Source organism: Morone saxatilis, unplaced genomic scaffold, assembly GCF_004916995.1.
Source record: "Morone saxatilis isolate NCDOM2014 unplaced genomic scaffold, NCSU_SB_2.0 Contig23, whole genome shotgun sequence".
Lineage (NCBI taxonomy): Eukaryota > Metazoa > Chordata > Actinopteri > Moronidae > Morone > Morone saxatilis.
In genome coordinates, this window is record NW_023339796.1 from 11,044,514 (window position 1) to 11,064,551 (window position 20,038).

At 40.1% G+C, this 20,038-nt stretch overlaps 3 protein-coding genes across 3 annotated transcripts in view; 2 read left to right on the forward strand and 1 right to left on the reverse strand.

Annotated features, from left to right (window-relative positions):
* The window catches only part of LOC118334249 (adenylate cyclase type 1-like), a 35,654-nt gene extending 24,232 nt beyond the window's left edge, over positions 1 to 11,422 (forward strand). The window contains exons 8-20 of the mRNA XM_035670095.1: positions 793 to 948; positions 4,571 to 4,768; positions 4,878 to 4,975; positions 5,085 to 5,169; positions 5,790 to 5,879; positions 5,970 to 6,232; positions 7,074 to 7,200; positions 7,697 to 7,813; positions 7,952 to 8,098; positions 8,195 to 8,293; positions 8,453 to 8,567; positions 8,657 to 8,781; positions 9,487 to 11,422. Coding sequence (XP_035525988.1) covers positions 793 to 948; positions 4,571 to 4,768; positions 4,878 to 4,975; positions 5,085 to 5,169; positions 5,790 to 5,879; positions 5,970 to 6,232; positions 7,074 to 7,200; positions 7,697 to 7,813; positions 7,952 to 8,098; positions 8,195 to 8,293; positions 8,453 to 8,567; positions 8,657 to 8,781; positions 9,487 to 9,906 — 2,040 coding nt within the window. The 3' untranslated portion in view covers positions 9,907 to 11,422. The remainder of the gene's footprint in view (positions 1 to 792; positions 949 to 4,570; positions 4,769 to 4,877; positions 4,976 to 5,084; positions 5,170 to 5,789; positions 5,880 to 5,969; positions 6,233 to 7,073; positions 7,201 to 7,696; positions 7,814 to 7,951; positions 8,099 to 8,194; positions 8,294 to 8,452; positions 8,568 to 8,656; positions 8,782 to 9,486) is intronic.
* Positions 11,423 to 16,713: 5,291 nt separating this feature from the next.
* LOC118334894 (insulin-like growth factor-binding protein 1) lies at positions 16,714 to 17,867 on the forward strand. Its single transcript, XM_035670983.1, has 4 exons — positions 16,714 to 17,065; positions 17,175 to 17,317; positions 17,515 to 17,643; positions 17,742 to 17,867. The coding sequence occupies exons 1-4, from the start codon at positions 16,714 to 16,716 to the stop codon at positions 17,865 to 17,867; spliced, it is 750 nt and encodes a 249-aa protein (XP_035526876.1).
* A 1,959-nt stretch (positions 17,868 to 19,826) lies between these two features.
* LOC118334932 (insulin-like growth factor-binding protein 3) overlaps positions 19,827 to 20,038 on the reverse strand; it is a 4,110-nt gene continuing 3,898 nt past the window's right edge. Inside the window, exon 4 of the mRNA XM_035671033.1 lies at positions 19,827 to 19,952. Coding sequence (XP_035526926.1) covers positions 19,827 to 19,952 — 126 coding nt within the window. The remainder of the gene's footprint in view (positions 19,953 to 20,038) is intronic.

Here is a 20,038-nt window from a genome sequence, read left to right on the forward strand (position 1 = left end):
TGTGTGTGTGTGTCAGTGCATACACATTAACACACACATCTCCAACAGATGTGCCACAAGCAGCTGGAGAGGGAATTTTAGTCCTGTCTCTGTATTACTCCATCAGGCCTCCTCTCTCCACCCTTCTACCTCTCCTCCCCTCTTCCTTTCCCTTTCCTCATTATTTGTTGCACCAGGTTTTATATAATGCAAGATAAGGCTTGCACATAGGTTACATTGGTCCGTATGTGAACCTGTAACATCCCAGTTGCGTGTTGTTTTTTTCTTTTATAAGCGGGAGACTCTGCTAATCCTCTTAATAAAGCTGATGGTTAGACTTCATCAAAGACATGGCTCAGAGAAAGATGTGCCCTGACTAAGCTGTGTTGTATAGGCTTCTCTTCATTTTTCTATTGTGCCTTTTACTACTGCTGTTTAGGGACACACTTCCAACTTTGTGTATGGAACAAAGCTTATATTTCTTACTGCAAATGACACTCAGACACCTTCTCAAACTCTTTAATGTGAGCTTAATCTTTACCACTCTTTCTAAAATAGCTTTATGAAAGAGACACAAGGGCAGCAAAGTCTTAAAACTATTAAAATCACCAAAGGGATTGACATTATTTTAACCTCTTTCCAGTTAAATTCCTGAGCCTGATAATAATGACTGCATGCATGTGTGTGCATGAGCATGTGTGCACGTGCATACTGTCCACTGCCTGTGCATGATTTATAGACCCTTAAATAATATATATTACTGTTTGGGGTATCATAACTAAATCCTTGTTCCCGTTTCTTATCTGGTGACAGATATTCCCAGGATTGATTCTTTCGGATATAAAGCCCGCCAAAAAGATGAAGTTCAAAACTGTGTGCTACTTACTAGTGCAGCTTATGCACTGCAGGAAGATGTTCAAGGCTGAGATTCCGTTCTCCAATGTCATGAACTGCGAGGACGGTGATAAGGTATAAACTCTCAGTGTCTGTGTTGACGTTTCTGTGTTTGTTCGTGCTGTGATTTACATAAATAGACAAAAAGATATACAGTCTGAATGTCTAGAGTTTTCTCCAATAGTGAAAAATGTAATGTTCTAACGTTTGTTTGAATTACCTGGATTTCTAAATGCCCCTAAATGTGGTCTGATCTCTTTATTTAAACCACAACCCGAACCTTTATTGTCTTTATTCATGATATTGTTGCAAGCATTACAGTATAAGTTAACACTACTTTAGTAACTATGTATTTCAGGCAAATGCTTTTTGTAGAACTGTATAGCAAATAAAAAGCATTTTAAACTATTCTTCAAAAGACCCTTCAGGTCATGCCTCGGCATTTCCATGTGCTTAACGTCAAGGCTTGGCTGATCCACAATGCAAATTTGTATAGGCTTAAGACATGAATTGTTGATCATCCAAGGGGTCTTTGGCAAACATTAGAGGAGCAACAATGTGTGTTCGTGGATTCCTTCATGGCTTAGTGGTTTTCTTGATGTGAATTCTTGGACATACAGGAGGGGCCTGTGCAAGAGGTGCTCCAGGAATCGTTAGCTGTTACACAAATGCTCTTTGTCACCTCATTGAACACCGTACATGGTACTCTTGCAGTGATTTTTTTTTTCAGCACAGCCAGTCTAAAGTCCAATAGTGCTGTTTGATGATACTCAAGAAGTCATGTCATAACTTTTCCAGGCATGTTTACCTTCTACAGATCTCTGTTGTAGACTCTGAATTAGACCTGGAACAATTAATCAATTGGTGTATATAGGCTATGGTAAATTAATTCACAATAATTAATTAGTTCTGTAATTTTTTTTAGCAAACATGACAAACAGTCATTGGTTCCACCCTCTCAATTGCGAGCATTTGCTATTTTTTGTCTTGTGTGTTAACTGCATATTTTTGGGCTCAGACAGACCCTGGGCATTAGGGAATTGTCGTGGTCACTATTTTTTGATATTTTATAGATCAAATGATTAATCAAGAAAATAATTGGCAGATTAATCGGTATTGAAAAAAATCATTGGTTGCAGCCCTACTCTGAATCATAGACTATCAGACAATTAATTATGTTGTTTGACATTGAGGTGTCTTTTTTATCAAGCAGGACATTTCCACCCACACAAACTGGCTGGAAATCATGACACCAATATTCACCAAAGTCACTATCCTTAAAGCTTACATATTTTACCATGTTTACACACAATGTTTAAAGGGTTTTTTGTTATATAAGACTGTTTATCTATGTGCCATGGATTAGTTAAATTAGCAATCCACAGTTTAAAAATGAATTCATGATTCCAGGTCATTCAAAAGGCTTAACAAACTTGTCCTTGCAACTGTACATCTTAGTCAGTAAATAAATACATGGCTTTCACAGGATGTATACTTTATTGTAAGAAGATAGGGTGTGATGGTAAGTGATGATCCTGTCAGCTATAATGACCTCAGCATGTTGCTCCTGCCAGAGACCGACATACCATTTCCCCCTGCATATACTGTCAGTGACACTGGCAATCTGGCCAAATGTCAAAGAGCTTACTTGACCTTGTGTGCCTGAAGAGAAATCCTGTGGCCTGGCAGCTGTACAATTCTTGCACCAGCTGTTTTAATCCAGATTTTCAGGTGTGTCTGTGTGTGCGGGTGTGCAATGTATTTTTCTTCTGAAGGGGACAAGTTAAGCTAATCACACCATCATGTGATCATCCCTATCATACCTAATGGGGATGATCACACCATCATCCCCAGAAGGTTAAAGATTTACTTTAGACTAAGATATGGGTTGATAAGGCATGTAGCAGTTATGGGTACAGCCAGTGTTTAGAGAATCAATTTATGTCAAAACAATGTTATTTGCTAGATTTTTAAATATTTAGTATGAATGTTTGATTAATCATCTTCCCACTTTTAGGTTGCCATCAGTGGTTGCGTCCAGTAGATCTTTACCTCACACTACATGATAGTGTCTGCTCTTAAATGTACATTACCAGTAATGACCACATCCTCACATTGTAGGCAGAAGTCAGATTAGTATAAAACAGTCATTCGAAAAGAGAAAAGTGGTGACTGGTTAAGCCATACATGCACCTTCTACTACTGAATGGTTATTTCACATTCAGACCACATACACACTTGAATTGTGTGAAAGGACATATGCATTCAAGGCACGAAGAGGAGCGATATGAGGGAAAAGGGATGAATGAATAGGATTTTTGGTGCAGCAGACGTGGCTGCATGATGTGTCCTGTGCTACGTTGAGCACAATATGGGACATAAGGAGAAGTCAACATCTGCAGGTCACTGTGTTGCTGCCTCATAAATAACACAAAACGAGAGTGTGAGGGAGGCAAAGATAAATAAGGGATAGAAAAGGGGGAGAGAGTGAAAGAAGAGAGACTAGATGGAAGGAGGGAAGACTAAACAGAAACAGGACATGAAGAAGCAAGTAAGGATGGGGAGAAGGGAGCAGGTGAGAAAAGAAGGAAGCACGGAAGAATAGACAAAAACAGGAAGGATGGTAGAATACACAGAAGCAGGGAAGGAAAGAAGGGAGTGTGGAAGAATATAGAGAACTGGGGGGGAAGGAAGGAACTGAGGAAGAATAGAAGGAAACAATGAATTAAGTAAAGAAGAGTATACAGAAGCAACATATGAAAAAAGGAAGAAGATACAGAAGTGGGGAAGGAAAGACAGAAGTAAGGAAGAATATGTAAGAAAGATAAAAAAAAGGAAGTAAGGAAGAATATGAGGAAGCAAGCAAGGAAAGACTGAAGTAGGGAAGAAAATATGGAAGCGGGAAGGGAGGACGGAAATAGGAAAGAATATATGCAAGCAAGAAAGAAAAGAAGGAAGTAAGGAAGAATATACGAGAATATAAGGAAGGAACAGTGGCTGTAGGGAAGAAAATACGGAGGTGGGGAAGGAAAGACGGAAGTAGAGGGGAATATATGGAAACAGTGAAGGGAAGAAACAAGTAAGGAAGGATATGGAAGCAGGGAAGGAAAGACGGAAGTCAGGATGACTATACAGAAGCATGGAGAGAAAGCAGTAAGCAGGAAAGCATAGACAGAGGCAAAGAAGGACAGAAAGAAGGGACGAAGAACAGAAAGAAAAGGGAAGAAATCAAGGAAGTCAGTGAGCTGTACACATTCATGTGTAATGAAGTCATGAACACTCTTGCTCAGCCTTTGCTCCCCTACTGTGCCACCGAGCTACACAATTCATCCAGCATGCTCACTTACATTTACACACACACATATACACATACACACAAACATCCACTCTGCCATGTTAACTCTCTGGCTTTGCTCCAATGCCCAATGTTTTGCAAAGCTGCTCACTTTGGCTGCCGAAGACACTCAGACACAGCGGGGTGCATTCAGTAATGAAGTTAAGTGTGAAGGCAATGTCCTAATTTAAAAGTATAATCAGCTGCCCGTTTTTATTGTTGACTCTTATTCACCCTTGTTCATAATATGATAATACGCCGCTAGTGCAGAGAGTACAGGACGCTGCATTGCAGCCAATTTATCACACTATTGTTTTTCATGTCCTACGTTTTCAGTCAAGATTTCTTTTTTTATCCCACCAGCGGAGGGCCATGCGGACGGCTCCACAGAAGCTGAGGAATCGTTCCAACACAAACCAGGCTAATCTGATCCAGAGCAGCCCCAGAACCCGGGTCAACCGCTACATCGGCCGCCTGATCGAGGCCCGCCAGACTGAGTCAGACACGGCGGACCTCAACTTTCTCACACTCATGTATAAGTGCTCTGAGCGTGAGCAGAGGGTGAGACACTGCAGACACATACTGTAGCTGTGCAGTGAGATGTAGATGAAGCCTCTGAGTGAGTGCTGTGATGTTTTGTTACTCATTCCTATCTTGTCTCATTACATAGTACCACCAGCTTCCTGATGAGTACTTCACCAGCGCAGTGGTCCTCTCTCTGATCCTAGCTGCCTTGTTTGGCCTTGTCTATCTTCTCATCATACCACAGTATGTACAGCATACTCTTCTCTCTAATGTTTATCTATTTAATTGACTCCTTCAAGTCTTTGTCTTTTTAACTAACCCCACTATCTTCCTCTCCCTTTTTTTCACTCAGGGGCACAGTGGTACTAGTCCTTCTCGTCTTCTGCATCTGTTTCCTAGTAGCTTGTATCATGTACCTGCATATCACTAGAGTACAGGTAAATACGGCTGCCTTTTCGTATCTTTATCCTACCTGAGTTGAGGTCTTCTTTTCTTCATTCACTTTTTACTCAATCTTTTACTACTAATAGATCAGTCCTCTCTGATCTGGAGCCTAATAGAGCTGGCAAATTTAACTTTCCTTATTTTAAGGTTTTTTCTGCTATGATTCCTTAGGGGTTTTTGCTGACTAAAGAGAAAATGTAAATGTATTTTATAAAGCCTTGTAATAACGATTCAGTATTCATTGGCTTCAAGATTACTTTCTAAGCCCCTGTACTGCATTTAAAGCTTTTGTTGAGGTTGATGGTCGTCCTCAAAGCTCCTGACCACATCAGTTTTTTACACTTAGTGGATTTTATAGGTTCATTTTCTCCCTCTGTTTCTCTTTCTCTTCTTTACTCGCCTTACTTACCTCATGCTATCCGAACCTCTGTCTACACAGCAGTTTGATTTCAAGTGTTTCTTCCTGATACTGTTCCAGCAACTAACCCACATTATCTTACTGTAATCTTGGCATGTATTAACACATAGTATTATATATGCACAACATAAAGATGTTTTTTTGTTTTACTATTTATCATATCATATAATCTAACTCTTTGTTTTTGACCTTCAGTGTTTTCCAGGGTGCCTGACCATTCAGATTCGCACTGCTCTCTGTATTTTCATAGTGCTCTTAATCTACGCTGTGGCCCAGGCCTGCGTGGTAAGTGGAAAAGGGCAAATTGTGACAGTAGGCTATCACTGAACTATTCTCTACTTCATTCTCATGTATCTTCCTGTTTGCCTCTGTCAGGTGGGCTGTATGCCCTGGTTGTGGAGTAGTGCCAACACCAACAGCTCCATCGTCATCATTGATGTGGACAGCGGCGCCAACCACACCATGGCTGAGCTGCCTTGTGATGGCGCCCGTTACGCCTTTCTGTCCTGTGTGGTGGGCACCCTTACCCTGGCACTTTTCCTGCGGGTCTCCTGGCTGCCAAAGATGGCGCTAATGCTCCTTCTGGGGGTGCTGTATGTGACCGTGTTGGAGCTCAGCGGCTTTCGCAAGACTGCAGGGTGAGGCTCACTGCACAACATGACCACAAACACCACACGCGCGCACACAATCATGCAAAACACTTGAGCTTGTTTGCACTTTTTATTTCTGTCATTTCCTGAAGTTACATGACAACAACACACACATCCTATCAGAGCTTAAAGTGAGAGCCCCCTGATCTACTTACGATTGTGTGTCATTTGAGCATCAGGGGCAAAGATTGGGTGTGAATGTCAAGCAACGGCTTTTTGTGTTTGTTTGTTCTGAAGAACAGAGGAACAGATTTCCAGGAGTTTAGAAGAACATTTACAGTACATGTGCTGCGATGCGTGTGGAGGAGTTTTTGCTTGTCTGCAGCCCACAAACTCTTTCATTTACCACCATTTGATGCAGCACATGTGCTCATTACTTCCCAATCAGAAGCCTGAAAGGACAATGTGGGCTGGATGATAGGAGCGTGTTTCAACCCAGTACCGAGGGGCCCGGACAATTTTATTGGAGCTCAGATCATAAATGTGCCCCTGAAAAGTGATTATGTTGAATTTGCCCAGCTTGTTAAGATAAAGATCTCTTATGAAAAACATTTTTTTTTAAATGCAGTCATGCTTCAGTAAATAATAATAATATCGTATGGTCCGAACTTTTAAGCACATTTAAGTTCATCCATTTAAACATTTCTTTAATTTAATATTTTGTTTTGATGTTGCTCTTTAAAAAAAAAAAATCCTTGTTTTCATTATTTCTTTAGCAAAACTTTATTCATGATTGCGCTCCACACTGTGGGGGGTCCATTCAACCCTCATGTGTAGTTTTCTGTGTGGTCCAGTCCAGTGCTGACTTGTGTGTTGGTCTCTTCCACAGTGGGGGGTCCTTCCACATCCGGGGCTATGAGCCCATCCTGTCTCTGTTGCTCTTTGTCAGTGCCCTGGCCCTCCACTCCCGGCAACTTGACCTCAAACTCCGCTTGGACTTCCTATGGGCTGTGCAGGTCAGTAAGTGTGTGTGTCAGTGAGTCTGTGCATGTGAAAGAAGCTTTGGATGTTGAGAGGCTTAAATCTCATTATCATAACACAAGTTTGAATAGAAGTGTACTGTAGAAGTGCTGCCATTTCAACTTTGATATATGTAAACTATTGGGTTATGTATGTAAGATTTGTATTTATAGGCTGCCAGCTGTCCGTTCTTTGGCCAAAATGAGGGTAAGAAGCTTGTTTTGGCTTGGTTCCTTTGGTGCAAGGACTGTAAAAAAAAGGACTATTGTGCATAGTTGGACTTAAGTGTTGAAACAGAATTTTAAGCTATTTAATACTTTAACTAGCAGCATTAGTCGTGTAATGTATCCAAGTCTATTAAAACTGAGACATAAAGACCATGTTCTATGGCTCGTAAGGTTTATTACTGACCCCATGTGGTGAAAATGTGGGACAAGCTATAGTCCTCATGGCTGCATCTGTATATTTTGTCTGTGCTACTTTTGCTGACAGGCGGAAGAGGAGAGGGATGGCATGGAGAAAGTCAAGCTGGACAACAGGAGGATTCTCTTCAATCTTCTACCTGCACACGTGGCTCAACACTTCCTAATGTCGAACCCCAGGAATATGGTGAGCCTCGCTAATAGACAGGCAGACAGACAGACAGACAAACAGGTAGATAAACAGACAAGAAGACAAACGAAAGACGAACATTGCAAGATTTGTTAATATTTTATACTTTTATACTGTTCTTTCTTTTTCCATTAGGATCTATACTATCAGTCTTACGCACAAGTTGGTGTCCTGTTTGCCTCAATCCCAAACTTCAATGATTTCTACATCGAGCTGGATGGCAACAACATGGGAGTGGAGTGCCTGAGACTGTTGAATGAGATCATCGCCGACTTTGACGAGGTGGGGGCGATGATTTTAATTCTGGACTATGAACATAGACCTCTGGGAGATTTTAACTGTTGCATTATGTGTTTTTTCGAATGTATGTTTTTGCAGCTCATGGATAAGGAGTGCTACAAAGACATAGAGAAAATCAAAACCATTGGCAGTACATACATGGCAGCTGTGGGCCTCGTCCCCACCATTGGTACCAAGGTGGCATGTCATTTTGTGTTTCTGTGTGTGTGTGTGTGTGTGTGTGCTTCTGTTTGCACGTGTATAAATGGGTGTAGTCCATCATAATGAAGACAATATGAAGGATCATTTCATGCATATGAAAACATACTAACTGTTTGGTGTACTTCCCCTCTTTAGGCCAAAAAATCTGTTTACGACCATCTGAGTACAATAGCAGACTATGCCATTGAGATGTTTGACGTTTTGGATGAAATCAACTATCAGTCATACAATGAGTTTGTCTTGAGAGTGGGTACGTCCACCTCTGTATTAAACTCAAAGTAAATCACAATGTGAAAAACCTGTTTTGTATTTGTTTAATATTGTGTTTTGTTTGTGCAGGTATCAATGTGGGTCCAGTGGTTGCAGGGGTGATTGGGGCACGGCGACCTCAGTATGATATCTGGGGGAACACAGTCAATGTGGCGAGCAGGATGGACAGCACTGGAGTACCGGGGAAGATACAGGTATCCAACGTACCTTAAATGAAAGTAATTTTATTATAATGGGAGTTTGGTTGAAAGACAATGCTTATGTGGAAAACAGAATAAAAGGCATCAAAACTACAGTTGTAAAGGTGAAATTCATTTATCATAAACCACCAAAATCAGGAGATAGGATCAGTATCAAGATAAAATGCAATTAAGAGAATAAAATATTTCATAATTTATTCTAATGTGGCATCCGGTAAGCATTAGCTCAAAGTACCTTCTATAGAAGTGGAAGGACCTTTTCCAATGAAAGCCACTCAGAAGTTATTTCAGTTAGTTGAGCATTGCTCACACCAGTAACTCCAAAGTGCATTGGCATAAAAAGAGGCACTGCAGCTGAATTTCCTATTTACTGTATCTATTTATTGCTGTGTACTAGATGTGGGCAGCTGGAACAGCTGGGGAATCAAGACCTCAAGCTTGATGTATTTTGATGCAATTAACCATGTGAATGGTTCTTTCTGAAGTATAATGTCTATATGTAAAAAGTTACTACTATGTTAATATTTCTAAATTCCATAACAATATTTTGACATTAAACATAGTTTGAGGCACAGCAGCAAAACTATTTCACTACAGACAAGTAAATTATATTAAATAAATATACACATTGTTTTATTTTGATAATAAATTGAACTCGTATGTTGAACACACGTATGTTTCCTTGTTTTTATGATACAGGTGACCGAAGAGGTGTATCGCCTGCTGAATACCAACTATGACCTGGTGTGCCGCGGCAAAGTCAGTGTCAAGGGTAAAGGTGAGATGCTGACCTACTTCCTGGAAGGGAAAGTTCAGGGTGTGGGCACTGTGACCACTTCTTCAGTGATGCGTTCCGCCAGCCTGGCGCGCCGGATCCACTCCTGTGGCAAGACGAGTGTGCCGACCAATCTGGGAAGTGTCTCCTCTGCCGCCAGCCTGACTGCTTTTGCCAGCATGGGCAGCAACATGCAGATGAACACCGCCAACAGCAGCAACAACCAAGCAACATGCCTGCCCTCTCCTTGCGTGCCCGCAGTGGGCGAGGAGGACGAGGAGGACTTAGATGTGACGGAGATTAAGATCGAGGGTGTGGCAGCTGTTGCAGACGCAGCAGTGTAGGAATAAAGACAAGACTGGAAAGTTAAACTTCAATTAAAAAAGGAAGGAAAACCCTGGTTGGAGGCCTAATGAAGACAGGGCTGTCCAGGTATTTCCTATAAAATCTTGAGCTACTGGCACAACCCAGAATATGCTCAATCAGGAGACGAACATACAGAGAAATGACACATGGTGACAAGGACAATCATACTCGATTTAGGGATTTTTCCTGCTTGCCACTCCTGGAAGACAAATGTGGAATAAAGAAGAGAGAAACCCATGATCTGAAATCCTCTTTTAACATGTCTATACCAGATGATTAGATTTGTGGTGTCCCTGGGTTCCCTCAGATCCAGATATAATGTGCATCTTTGTTTTATATAGTACATATTCCATGTACAAGGGATATGTGCATTGTTATCCAGAAAAAGACTGATCATGCTATTGCTTTTGCACTGTCTTTCTGATTATGCCAAGGATACATTGCATTATTTACAGTGTAAAATGGTGTTGTTTCTTTTCAGTGTATGTAAGCATGCATGTGTGTACTTGTGGGTGTGTGTATGCATGTGTGGTTAATTCTGAATTGTAACGAAACAGCACAAAATACTTTTTTATACTCGGAGCTCACAGGAGGAAATTGGCTTTTTTTTTTAGACATATTTACAGTTGATAGTGCATGACTTTTTAAGAGCTGATAGCCATAGTAACGGTACTCCTGTTGAAAGAAAACCAAAGTATTGAGCTTTCCATAGATCTTTAGTTTTACTGCTTATATTGCCTCACCACACAAGACACACAAGAGAGAAGAGAAAATGTTGCAGTAGGTTGAACATACTTGGCATATGGGAGCCACGTCATCGGTAGACTTAAAAAGTGTCTTTTTGAACCCCCAGAGAGACAAAATAGGGGTTCCTGAATACCTTCTTACATGTGTACGATCAACATCACATCAAGAACCAATACACCCGTATGTATGGTTCAAATATACATGTAGGCATCCATTAAGGCATTCTTCCACACAGAAGACAGCACATACATTACTTAAGCACATACAATAAGCACACAACCTTTAGCCTAAGCCTTTCAAATGCTCCATGTACATTGACACATTTTCTCAAGGCCACAGAAACTTTGGTGCAGTGTCTGGCTACTGTCGTCTTTCAGGCATACGTTGCTCTACTCCAGCTTCTTTTTGCTATATATTTAAGCTACATTTTGAGTTTTTCCTCAAAATGAGTTGTCCTCATAATGTATGAGCTTTAGCACGTCTTTCAGATGCAGTCTCAGACATGTGAGGCGCTTAAGATATCTTTATAGCCTATATCTTTATCATCATAGAACTTTCACTTGATCTGCAAAAGTGTAAATACATCTTGTTTCAAGTTTTTGCCTTACTCAAGCTTACAGTGATTGCAACCTGCCTTTTTAGATATATTCACTTTGATATGCAGATCATACTTTTTGTAAATAGCCAAAAGCTGTAAACTATGTTGTATCTTGTACAGTGTAAAGTTGGGTTATTGAATATTTTGTAATAAAGACGATATTGGTGTATAAAATATTAAATGAGTATGATCATGAATGTCAGTAGATACGGAAAAAATGTTTGGCTACCGAGATGTAAAACAAGTAGGTGTTTGGGATTGTGGTTGAGGGTGTAAATGAGGATCTTTTTGTTGATTTTTAGGTATGAGCCATATGAGGATTTTCAATCTGAAACACAATATTTACACTTTGTCCCCCAAACCTCAAGCCTAGCATGCAGCACAGCAAACGATCAGCGGGTAACAAATATAACTTTTTATGGGCAGTTTTCCCTGTTAGTTCCACTCTATAAAATTTCATTTCTCACACCTTAGTTTATGGTTCTTAAAATAACAGCTTTCACTCTACACAGCAAAATATGGTAGACAATGACAGGTTTATTATGCCAATCGGTGTCCTTCCACAGCCCACAGCCAGATGAATGTCACTATGTCCAAATGCTGAGCGTGCGCCAAAATTGTTTTCCCTGCACTGATGTAGAATTTCTCTGGGGTTCACTCAGTGTAACAGTTAAGTCAACAAACGCCTGGCTTGCTCCACCACTTTCAGCCTTGGAATTATTTTTTGCTTTGGAATAAAATACAGCAAATAATAATAATAATTTGAGATTAAGTGTAGTGTTGATGTATCTTAAAGGAGTTCTTATTTAACAGAAAAAAGCTTTTTAAAATAGGTCTGGTGTTGTCATCACTGTCATGCTAAAGTGCCATGACTCCAACCTAAAGTTGACATTAAGCAAGGAAGGGAATCCAAGGTAAATGATGGTTCACAAACAACCCTCCCCTTACTGTCACCAGGGTTAAAGAGGGTCAATATGAGTGAATTAGGTCATGGCAAACAAGAATACTATACATTTTTATTTATTTTATGGATCTGTCATTTAATAATTACTTCCAACTAAGTCTCCTTGAAAGAAATATGTAATTTGGAACTCATTTTAGGGACAGTGTTAGTTGTGTTAAGTTTATAAGCAGTTGTTGATCTCCAGAGGAATATCTCTGAGAGAATTGCTGAATATTAATCAAATTGTTAATATTCGTTCATCAGTCACTTATTAGCAGAAAGTTTTCATCTAAACAAACAAAAGTGATGTTTATATTCAGTGTATACCAAACACGTGTTTATCCTAGGTCTAACAAATGGAAACTGAATGCATTTCCAGCCTCATAAAACCATTTTTGATCTCTTAATATTACATCCATATTTGTGAGCTTGCAGTCTGCTTCTTCACTGCCTTTTTTGGCACGTTCCTACACTTCCATGTATGTGCCTGCCGCCAACTGTCAATCAATGAAATAGTGTGAAAGTTTCGCCAAGATACAAACAAATTGGGGACCCACTTGTAAAAGCATTCCTCCATAGCACTGCTCTTAGTCAAAAACAGGGTACCTTTAAAGGACCAGTGTGTTGGATTTAGTGGTATCTAGTGGTAAAGTTGTAGATTGCAACTAACTGAATTCGATGACCTGGGAATGACAGCGGGCTGTGAAGTGTGTAAGAGAAACTGTGGTGGCTGTGAAACTGAAAAAATGCAAAAGGCCCTATCTAGAGCCATGGCGGTTCAACATGGCCGACTCAGTGCAAGGCAACGGAGATAAAAACTCATTCTAAAGGTAATGAAAACACTTCCTATATTCAGGTGATTTTACTCTAATGAAAACATACCTATTATTATTATATTTCATTCCTGCCAATAGATCCTCCTAAATTATACCCACTGGTCCTTTAATTCTCAGACATGTTGAATTGTATGCTTGCCAGAGAAACTGCTGTGCACTGATTCTCTTAAAGACTCTCTGGGTTACTCTAGTAAACTGAAGTTAATTTACCAGCATTGGAAGTGTACCAAAAAAACACTGTCACTTTTTTTCCATAATTAGTACCAGATTTCATAGTTATTATTAAATGAGAAAAAAACAAAGCAGCTGAGGTCTAAGTAGCCTAAACGAGTCAAGCTCCAAAAGCTCTAGATGACATTATACAACTGAGTACTTCTACTACTGACAAGTAACTTCATGTCTATTATTGGTGGTGTCCCTTCACAAGTCTTATCATGCTTTTAAATATAAAGAATTCAAATAGGTATATTACAACACACTAATCTTATTTTATAGAACCACTGGCTCATGTTACATTGCTTTTTCTTTAACCTCATGAATCAGAAAGTCTCCACCTGTCATCTGTCTGTCGTTAAGCCCCCACACCTGATTTGAATAATCAGCTAATGGAAACGTGAAACTAAAGGATCTTTAGGCTGTATATCAGGTCTACCAGCTAAATGGACATGCAGCAGCAAAGTGTAAGTTTTCATCTTTTTTGCTATTTTCATATAAGAAATAAGTCACAGCACAAAAATCCTAATTGTGTCTTTATTTAATTGGACTCTTATGTTCTACTCTGTACGTAAAAAATGACATGAATGTAAATGATGGAACAGAGGCCATATCTGGAGCCCATACAGGAAGAGTCAGAGCAGGAAGATGAAATCGAAGGAAGCAAAACAGGAGAAGGAGAGGAGGAGGAGGAGGAGGAGGAGGAGGAGGATTTTCAAATACAACTAGATGAGGAGACAAAGGAGGTTATGACAGAAGAAGAGAGTGAGGAAGGCGAGGATGATGCTCCTCTGCTGTGGGTTATGAGACCTAGGAGATGGTCTCGTTCTCTCAGCCAAGAGAGTTTTCCTCAAATGCAATCTACCAACAATCACCAGGAGGACACTGAGGATTTCTCTGTGTCAGATTGGAGCTCACATGCAGTGAATTTAAGAGATGAAGCTACCCCACCTGGGCAAGCAAGGTTAAGAAATGTGAAGAGGTCCATTAGAGGTGAGCTGAGAATGAAGGTAAGTCTTTAGGCACAATTCATTATTTGACTACACACAGCTCAAATGGGAAGGAGGTGATTCTCTATTGTTTTAAGATCTCCAAGATCAGATGGCAAAAACACACGCCGCCTAAACCACAGGTGCAGAAGAAGACAAGCAGGAAAAGGCACAAGGAGTCGTCTCTTGTGAGCATTAATTTTAATGTTTTATATTTTTAAATTAAGGATTATAATGTAGTTTTTTCACCAATGTCTTCCAAAATGTTTCGAAGGAGGAGGCGTTTCCTAAGTGGCTGGTGGACCTAATGGTCAACATTGAGGAGGCAACAACTCACCAACTGGTGGTTGAGTAACTCTCTTCACAGGGCTCAGGGTGAATGTGAAACATTCTGGCATGTCAACCAGTGACCTCGTTGGTGAACGCAAATGTAGAACAAACTCATCACGGCCAATATGCCATATTAAGAGTTGGCATTAGCTGAGAGTAAAGTCCATGTGTAAAGTCACTGTTTTTTTTCTTCTGAATAAAGAAATAATAAGGATGATGAAAACATTTGTTCTATTTGTGTTTATGATATTTTGTTGTGTTTTTTGTGTAATGTCAGCTTTAGCCTGAACCCTTTCACCTTTACAGGTCTGTGATCTTTTGATTTTCTTTTGCCTGTGTCAAATGCCATTTGAGGGGCCAAAAGCTCTCTTCAAACACACCCACACATAGTGGTTTATTTAACTTTTAAAAGAGCAAAAGGGGAGAGGTTATCTTTGAGCTTGTTGGTTCATAGTTTCATTTGAGTGTGGCTTATTTAAATAATGCAATCATTTCCAAAAAATTAAAAAACAAAGTAAAAAAAGAATGCATTTCCATATGCATGGCCTACCAAGTTGCTCCTTTTGTGTATGTTCTACCAGATATTCAATAAGAAAGGTACTTGTGTTCTTCCATATAGTCTCTTTTCCAGTGGTGGAAAAGTATTCAGATCCTTCATTCAAGTAAAAGAAGTAAAGTCAAATCAAAAGTAACAGTATAAGGAATAAAAATGACTGGGTGCCCGGTTAGCTCAGTCGGTAGAGCTGGCGACCCATATACGCAGCGGCCTGGGTTTGACTCGGACCTGCGGCCCTTTGCTGAATGTCGTCCCCTCTCTCTTTGTCCCCCTTTCCTGTCTCTCTCCAGCTATCTGTATCAAGTAAAGGTATAAAAGGCCAAAAAAAATAATACTTTAAAAAGGAATAATATTGACGTGTGTGTATAGTATATTACATTACTGGATTATCATTTTTACTGATGTATTTACAGTAAGCAGTATTTTATTATATTAGTTGACCGAAGGCACAGAGTAAGCTAGTACTTATTTGCTCATCATTTTCATATTTTCCATTGCACTATAACATCACCTTCTCACAGCCACCACCAGCAGCTTCCAGGACCCTGACAGACAAATGTTAAAAAAGAAATACGTTGGTAATAATCTTGATTATTTTATTGATATTTCCTAGTTATATTATAGTGCATGATTGTAGTGCATTTTGTGGGGGGGATTCAGCATGATTTTGAGTCAGTGGATAGTGTTCATATCACATATACATATTCAATTCACTTAAATCTTTCAAATCAATTTTATTTGTAGAGTGCCAAATCATTACAGAAGTTATCTTTACCTTTCCATATAGAGCAGGTCTAGAGTAGTGTTGGTGTGTATATCACACAAGTTATGGTATCTGGCATTGCCTTATAGTTATGACAAATACTACACCAAAAAAACAACCAATTACTACTGGCTTTCTTCATACAAACATGTTGTGATTCTAGCAGAGCAATCCATAATGTTAGGGTTATGCAGTGCCAAAGGGGAATGATCTTGTTTATCAGTCTACCTGATAAGAGGAACCTTCACCAAAGAGACTAAAGGGAAAAATAGGGTCAAAACAAAATCTGTCAGCATTTTAAAACAACAATCCCAGTCAGAGATTTTCTAATCACCAGTCATTATCTCATAGTCTGTGACTCCTTGGATTATGTTGTATTCCTTATTGTTGATGTTACTCAATACTAGTTTATTGGTACATTTCTTTAAAAAGCTGTTTTCATGTTATTGTTGTCATAACCTCCAACGTAAAGACACAAATCAGTAATTTGGTCATCAGTAATTTGGTCGTCCAAAAACAGGGTTGTTTTGATCTACAATCACTTTTATGTTCCAAAGTCAATATTGACAGCAGACCTTGTGAACCTGGATCTACGCACGTCCAGCAGGGTCATCCACCGTTTACAGCAGCTTTGTCAAAAATATTTTACATCTGTAGTGTGTCAATCATTAACGCCTCTGGAGGCCAGGTTTCCACATAAATACTGCTGGTTCAGAGAAGTCAGTTTAGAAGGAAAAGTACAGTCATACTGAGCAGCTTAGAAAGGAAAGTCCAAAAAGAAGGAAGAATATATTAATTTAAAGACTGGAGATGCCTGGATTATATGAAAAGCTGATTTTGGTGGTGGCAGCGTCATTTCTGGCTGTCTTGGCCGTGGTGAGATCATCCCCAGTGGTGGGGCCGGAGCCTATCCGCTGTGCCCCCTGCACACAAGAGAAACTGAACAACTGTCCTGCCATCCCGGCAGACTGCCAGCAGGTGCTGAGGGAGCCTGGCTGTGGCTGCTGCATGGCCTGCGCTCTGGAGAAAGGAGCATCCTGTGGGGTTCACACAGCCCACTGTGGCGAGGGTCTCCGCTGCAATCCCAGGCCTGGGGAGGCCAGGCCACTCCATGCTCTGACCAGAGGACAGGGGGTCTGCACTGAAGATCTGGGTCAAGGTAGTCTCAGATTTTTATGGTTTTATCTGTTTACTGTTAAAATGTCTAAATGCTTTACTTCTGAGCAGTATTTTCTTTTAACATTAAAGTTGTTATTGTTTTTTTTGTACAGAGGAAGCTGATGGAGTATCTGACCAAGGCTCCATGCAGTACCTGTTTGGTCTCAATGTTCCTTTTGACCACCAAGATGGTGCGGATGGCCAAGAGAGTATCAAGGCCAAACTCAATGCCATCCTCAACAAACTGGTACAACAGGTGAGGAAAAAAACATCAACCTGACAAATGAAGATTAAAAGTTATTTACCTTCCTTCCACTAGAGGGGGCACTATGTTTTAAGGAACTGTGTTTTTTTAAGAGATAATTGGGATTAACATAATTTTGCAGTCAATCTACGGTGTATTTGTTTATATGTGGGTGTAGTTCTCACTGTTTGCTTTTCTTTTTTGCACAGGGTCCCTGTCACATTGATCTTCATGCAGCACTGGACATGATAACCAGGTCTCAGCAGAAACTGGGAGAGAGGTTTACAACTTTCTACCTCCCCAACTGTGACAAGCACGGCTTCTACAAGGCCAAGCAGGTAAGAATTTTAGGATTTCAAAAATATAAAATTCATTCATCTTGAAGCCACTGGGTGATTTATTCGTGTGGTTTCCCATCTCTGTTTCTCTTTCTCAGTGTGAATCATCTCTGGTTGGACCACCCGCCCGCTGCTGGTGTGTCTCTTCCTGGAATGGGAAGAAGATCCCTGGATCGAGTGACCTCCTCGGTGACTCAGAGTGTCATCAAGAAGTCACTCACTGAAGGATGGACTATCACTCATAAACATGCTCACATACACACACATATATGTATCTATATATATAGACACAAGCAAACATGTTAAACATCAGGAAATAGTGACTTCATTTTACAAAAAGACACTCATTCACACAAAATGTAACATCCTATATTTTAGAGGGGGAAATTTCCTCTCATTTTATTTACTTGATGTATGTATCAAGACTTATTTATTCAGTGCTTGTATATTCTTACTAGCATTAACCATTTTGTCATTTTTAGATTTTTTATATGTTTGCCTATTTTTTGCGATTGTAAATAGGGCAACACTGTATACATTTGTTTCTGACTAAATAACTCCATTGCTCAAAACCACAGGTCCACAGCTCTGCCAAGCCCTCTTCAGGATCAGTTTTTTCTTTTTTTTATTCATTCAAAACTGGAGCTGTGCACGGCACGAAACAACACAGCCGCTCATTCATTCAACATGTTGACATTGTCTGAATGTATCTCCATTGGCGTTTCCTCAATGGGTATTGGGGGAAATACTTAAAGTGCCGCAAGTATGTGCACGGTGGCCAAGCACAAACATATCAGCACTCATCCAAGCCACTGTGAGGTTTGGTATGGGTTGTTCTGCATTTGTCTACCTCTACTAGTCTCTGCAGGTCCACAGGTTTAGCAGAGGATTGCTGAGGGCTCTTCTCAGCTTCACCTTTTTCACATTAGGGGCTTTTATTTGTCTTTTTTTTTTTGTTATTCTAGCATCTATTCAAGTATTTATTATGATTTACTTGCGTGTTTATGCTGTTGTTTGCTGTTGAGCTCATGTGCAGTGGGCCAAATTGTTTGTGAATGCTGTTTGACAGGAATGCTGCTATTCCATTATTGGTTTTGTTGAAACAATGTACATATTCTTCTAATTCTGTGGATGTGCATCCAATTAAAATGTTATTTCATCATGATGGGGTCATGTTTGAATGTGTTTTTCCAACAGCCCAAAAAAGACAGTTTCTTACATGCTCAAAAAGGCGAAATGAAGAGGAAAAAAAAGAAAATGCAATACCTGGATAATTTTATACTGCCTTTATTAAGTAAAAATAGACCTCTGAGGGTTGCATTGTACATGCAAACAGCGTATTTACTTAAACCAAGGCAAGTGATGTAAGTGATCACTGGCTATGCAGAGATCAGAGATAATTTTTATCCCAAAAATTCAGCTTATGCAAAGTGACAACCAAACAGTAACAACCACAGTACAGAATAAAGGAAATATCCCTCTTTCTGTGGCTCAAGATCAAGCATAAAAACTACACAAATACACACTGTAGTGTTTGAGCTGCACAGTCCAGCAGTCCGACTCCCTGAGGAGCAGGAAGCAACCGGAATAAATGGAATTCATAGGAATAGGAATTCATAGTAAGGCACTGCACGCTTACTCTGAAGGACATATTCATACATACATACATTTTATGGTTGTCATAACCCCACGCAATGTCTTTATAACAAATCACAAGCATACAAATTACGATTACACATCACAAGCATGTACACATGTGCAATGCCACTTAGTTGTGCGTAAATGAAGAGCACTCTCATCAAAGTTTGTGGCAAGTACAAAGGTCTCTGTTTTATAATCAGAATAAGGCTTCTGAGATCAATTCTTTAAGTGTATCCTCTTCTTAGAAGTTGTCCTTGTTGGATCAGAGACAAACAGCTCATGAAGAATCCATCCATCGCAGAAAAGTTCAGACTGCATCTGTGACACAGAGGCTTTTTTTTTTTCTCCTCCTGGTACTCTTCCTCTGTTCCCTTCGCTCTGCCTCAGAAAAGGTCCCACAGGCAACAGATAGAAATAGCAAACATCCATATATCGGCTGAGCCATCTCTTGACCTCTCTCCCAATATCCTCAGTGTCTCCATTTGTTTACAATTCTTCTCGCGTTCACTCCCACCCTCCCCTCCCTCTGTCCTGCTCTGCTCCTATTGGCTCTCGGAGTTGTAGTACTGGGCGTCTCCTCGCTCCTTCCCATCAAAACCTGGCAAGGGCTGACCGTATTTGTCCACACACCAACAGAAACCTCGCTTTCTGCCTTTGGATGGACGGCACTGAAAGTGAAGGAAGGGACAAGGTGAAGGGAGGGAAGAGAAGTACAGGGGGGGTGGGGGGGTTGGGGAAGCTAAATGTGCAAATC

What these genes read in the sequence shown, in the direction of transcription:
- LOC118334894 (XM_035670983.1), top strand. Translation starts at nt 16,714, where the DNA reads ATGCCTGGATTATATGAAAAGCTGATTTTGGTGGTGGCAGCGTCATTT. An exon ending in TCAACAAACTGGTACAACAG is followed by an intron (nt 17,318 to 17,514) that starts GTGAGGAAAAAA and finishes TTTTTTGCACAG; the next exon opens with GGTCCCTGTCACATTGATCT. An exon ending in GCTTCTACAAGGCCAAGCAG is followed by an intron (nt 17,644 to 17,741) that starts GTAAGAATTTTA and finishes TCTCTTTCTCAG; the next exon opens with TGTGAATCATCTCTGGTTGG.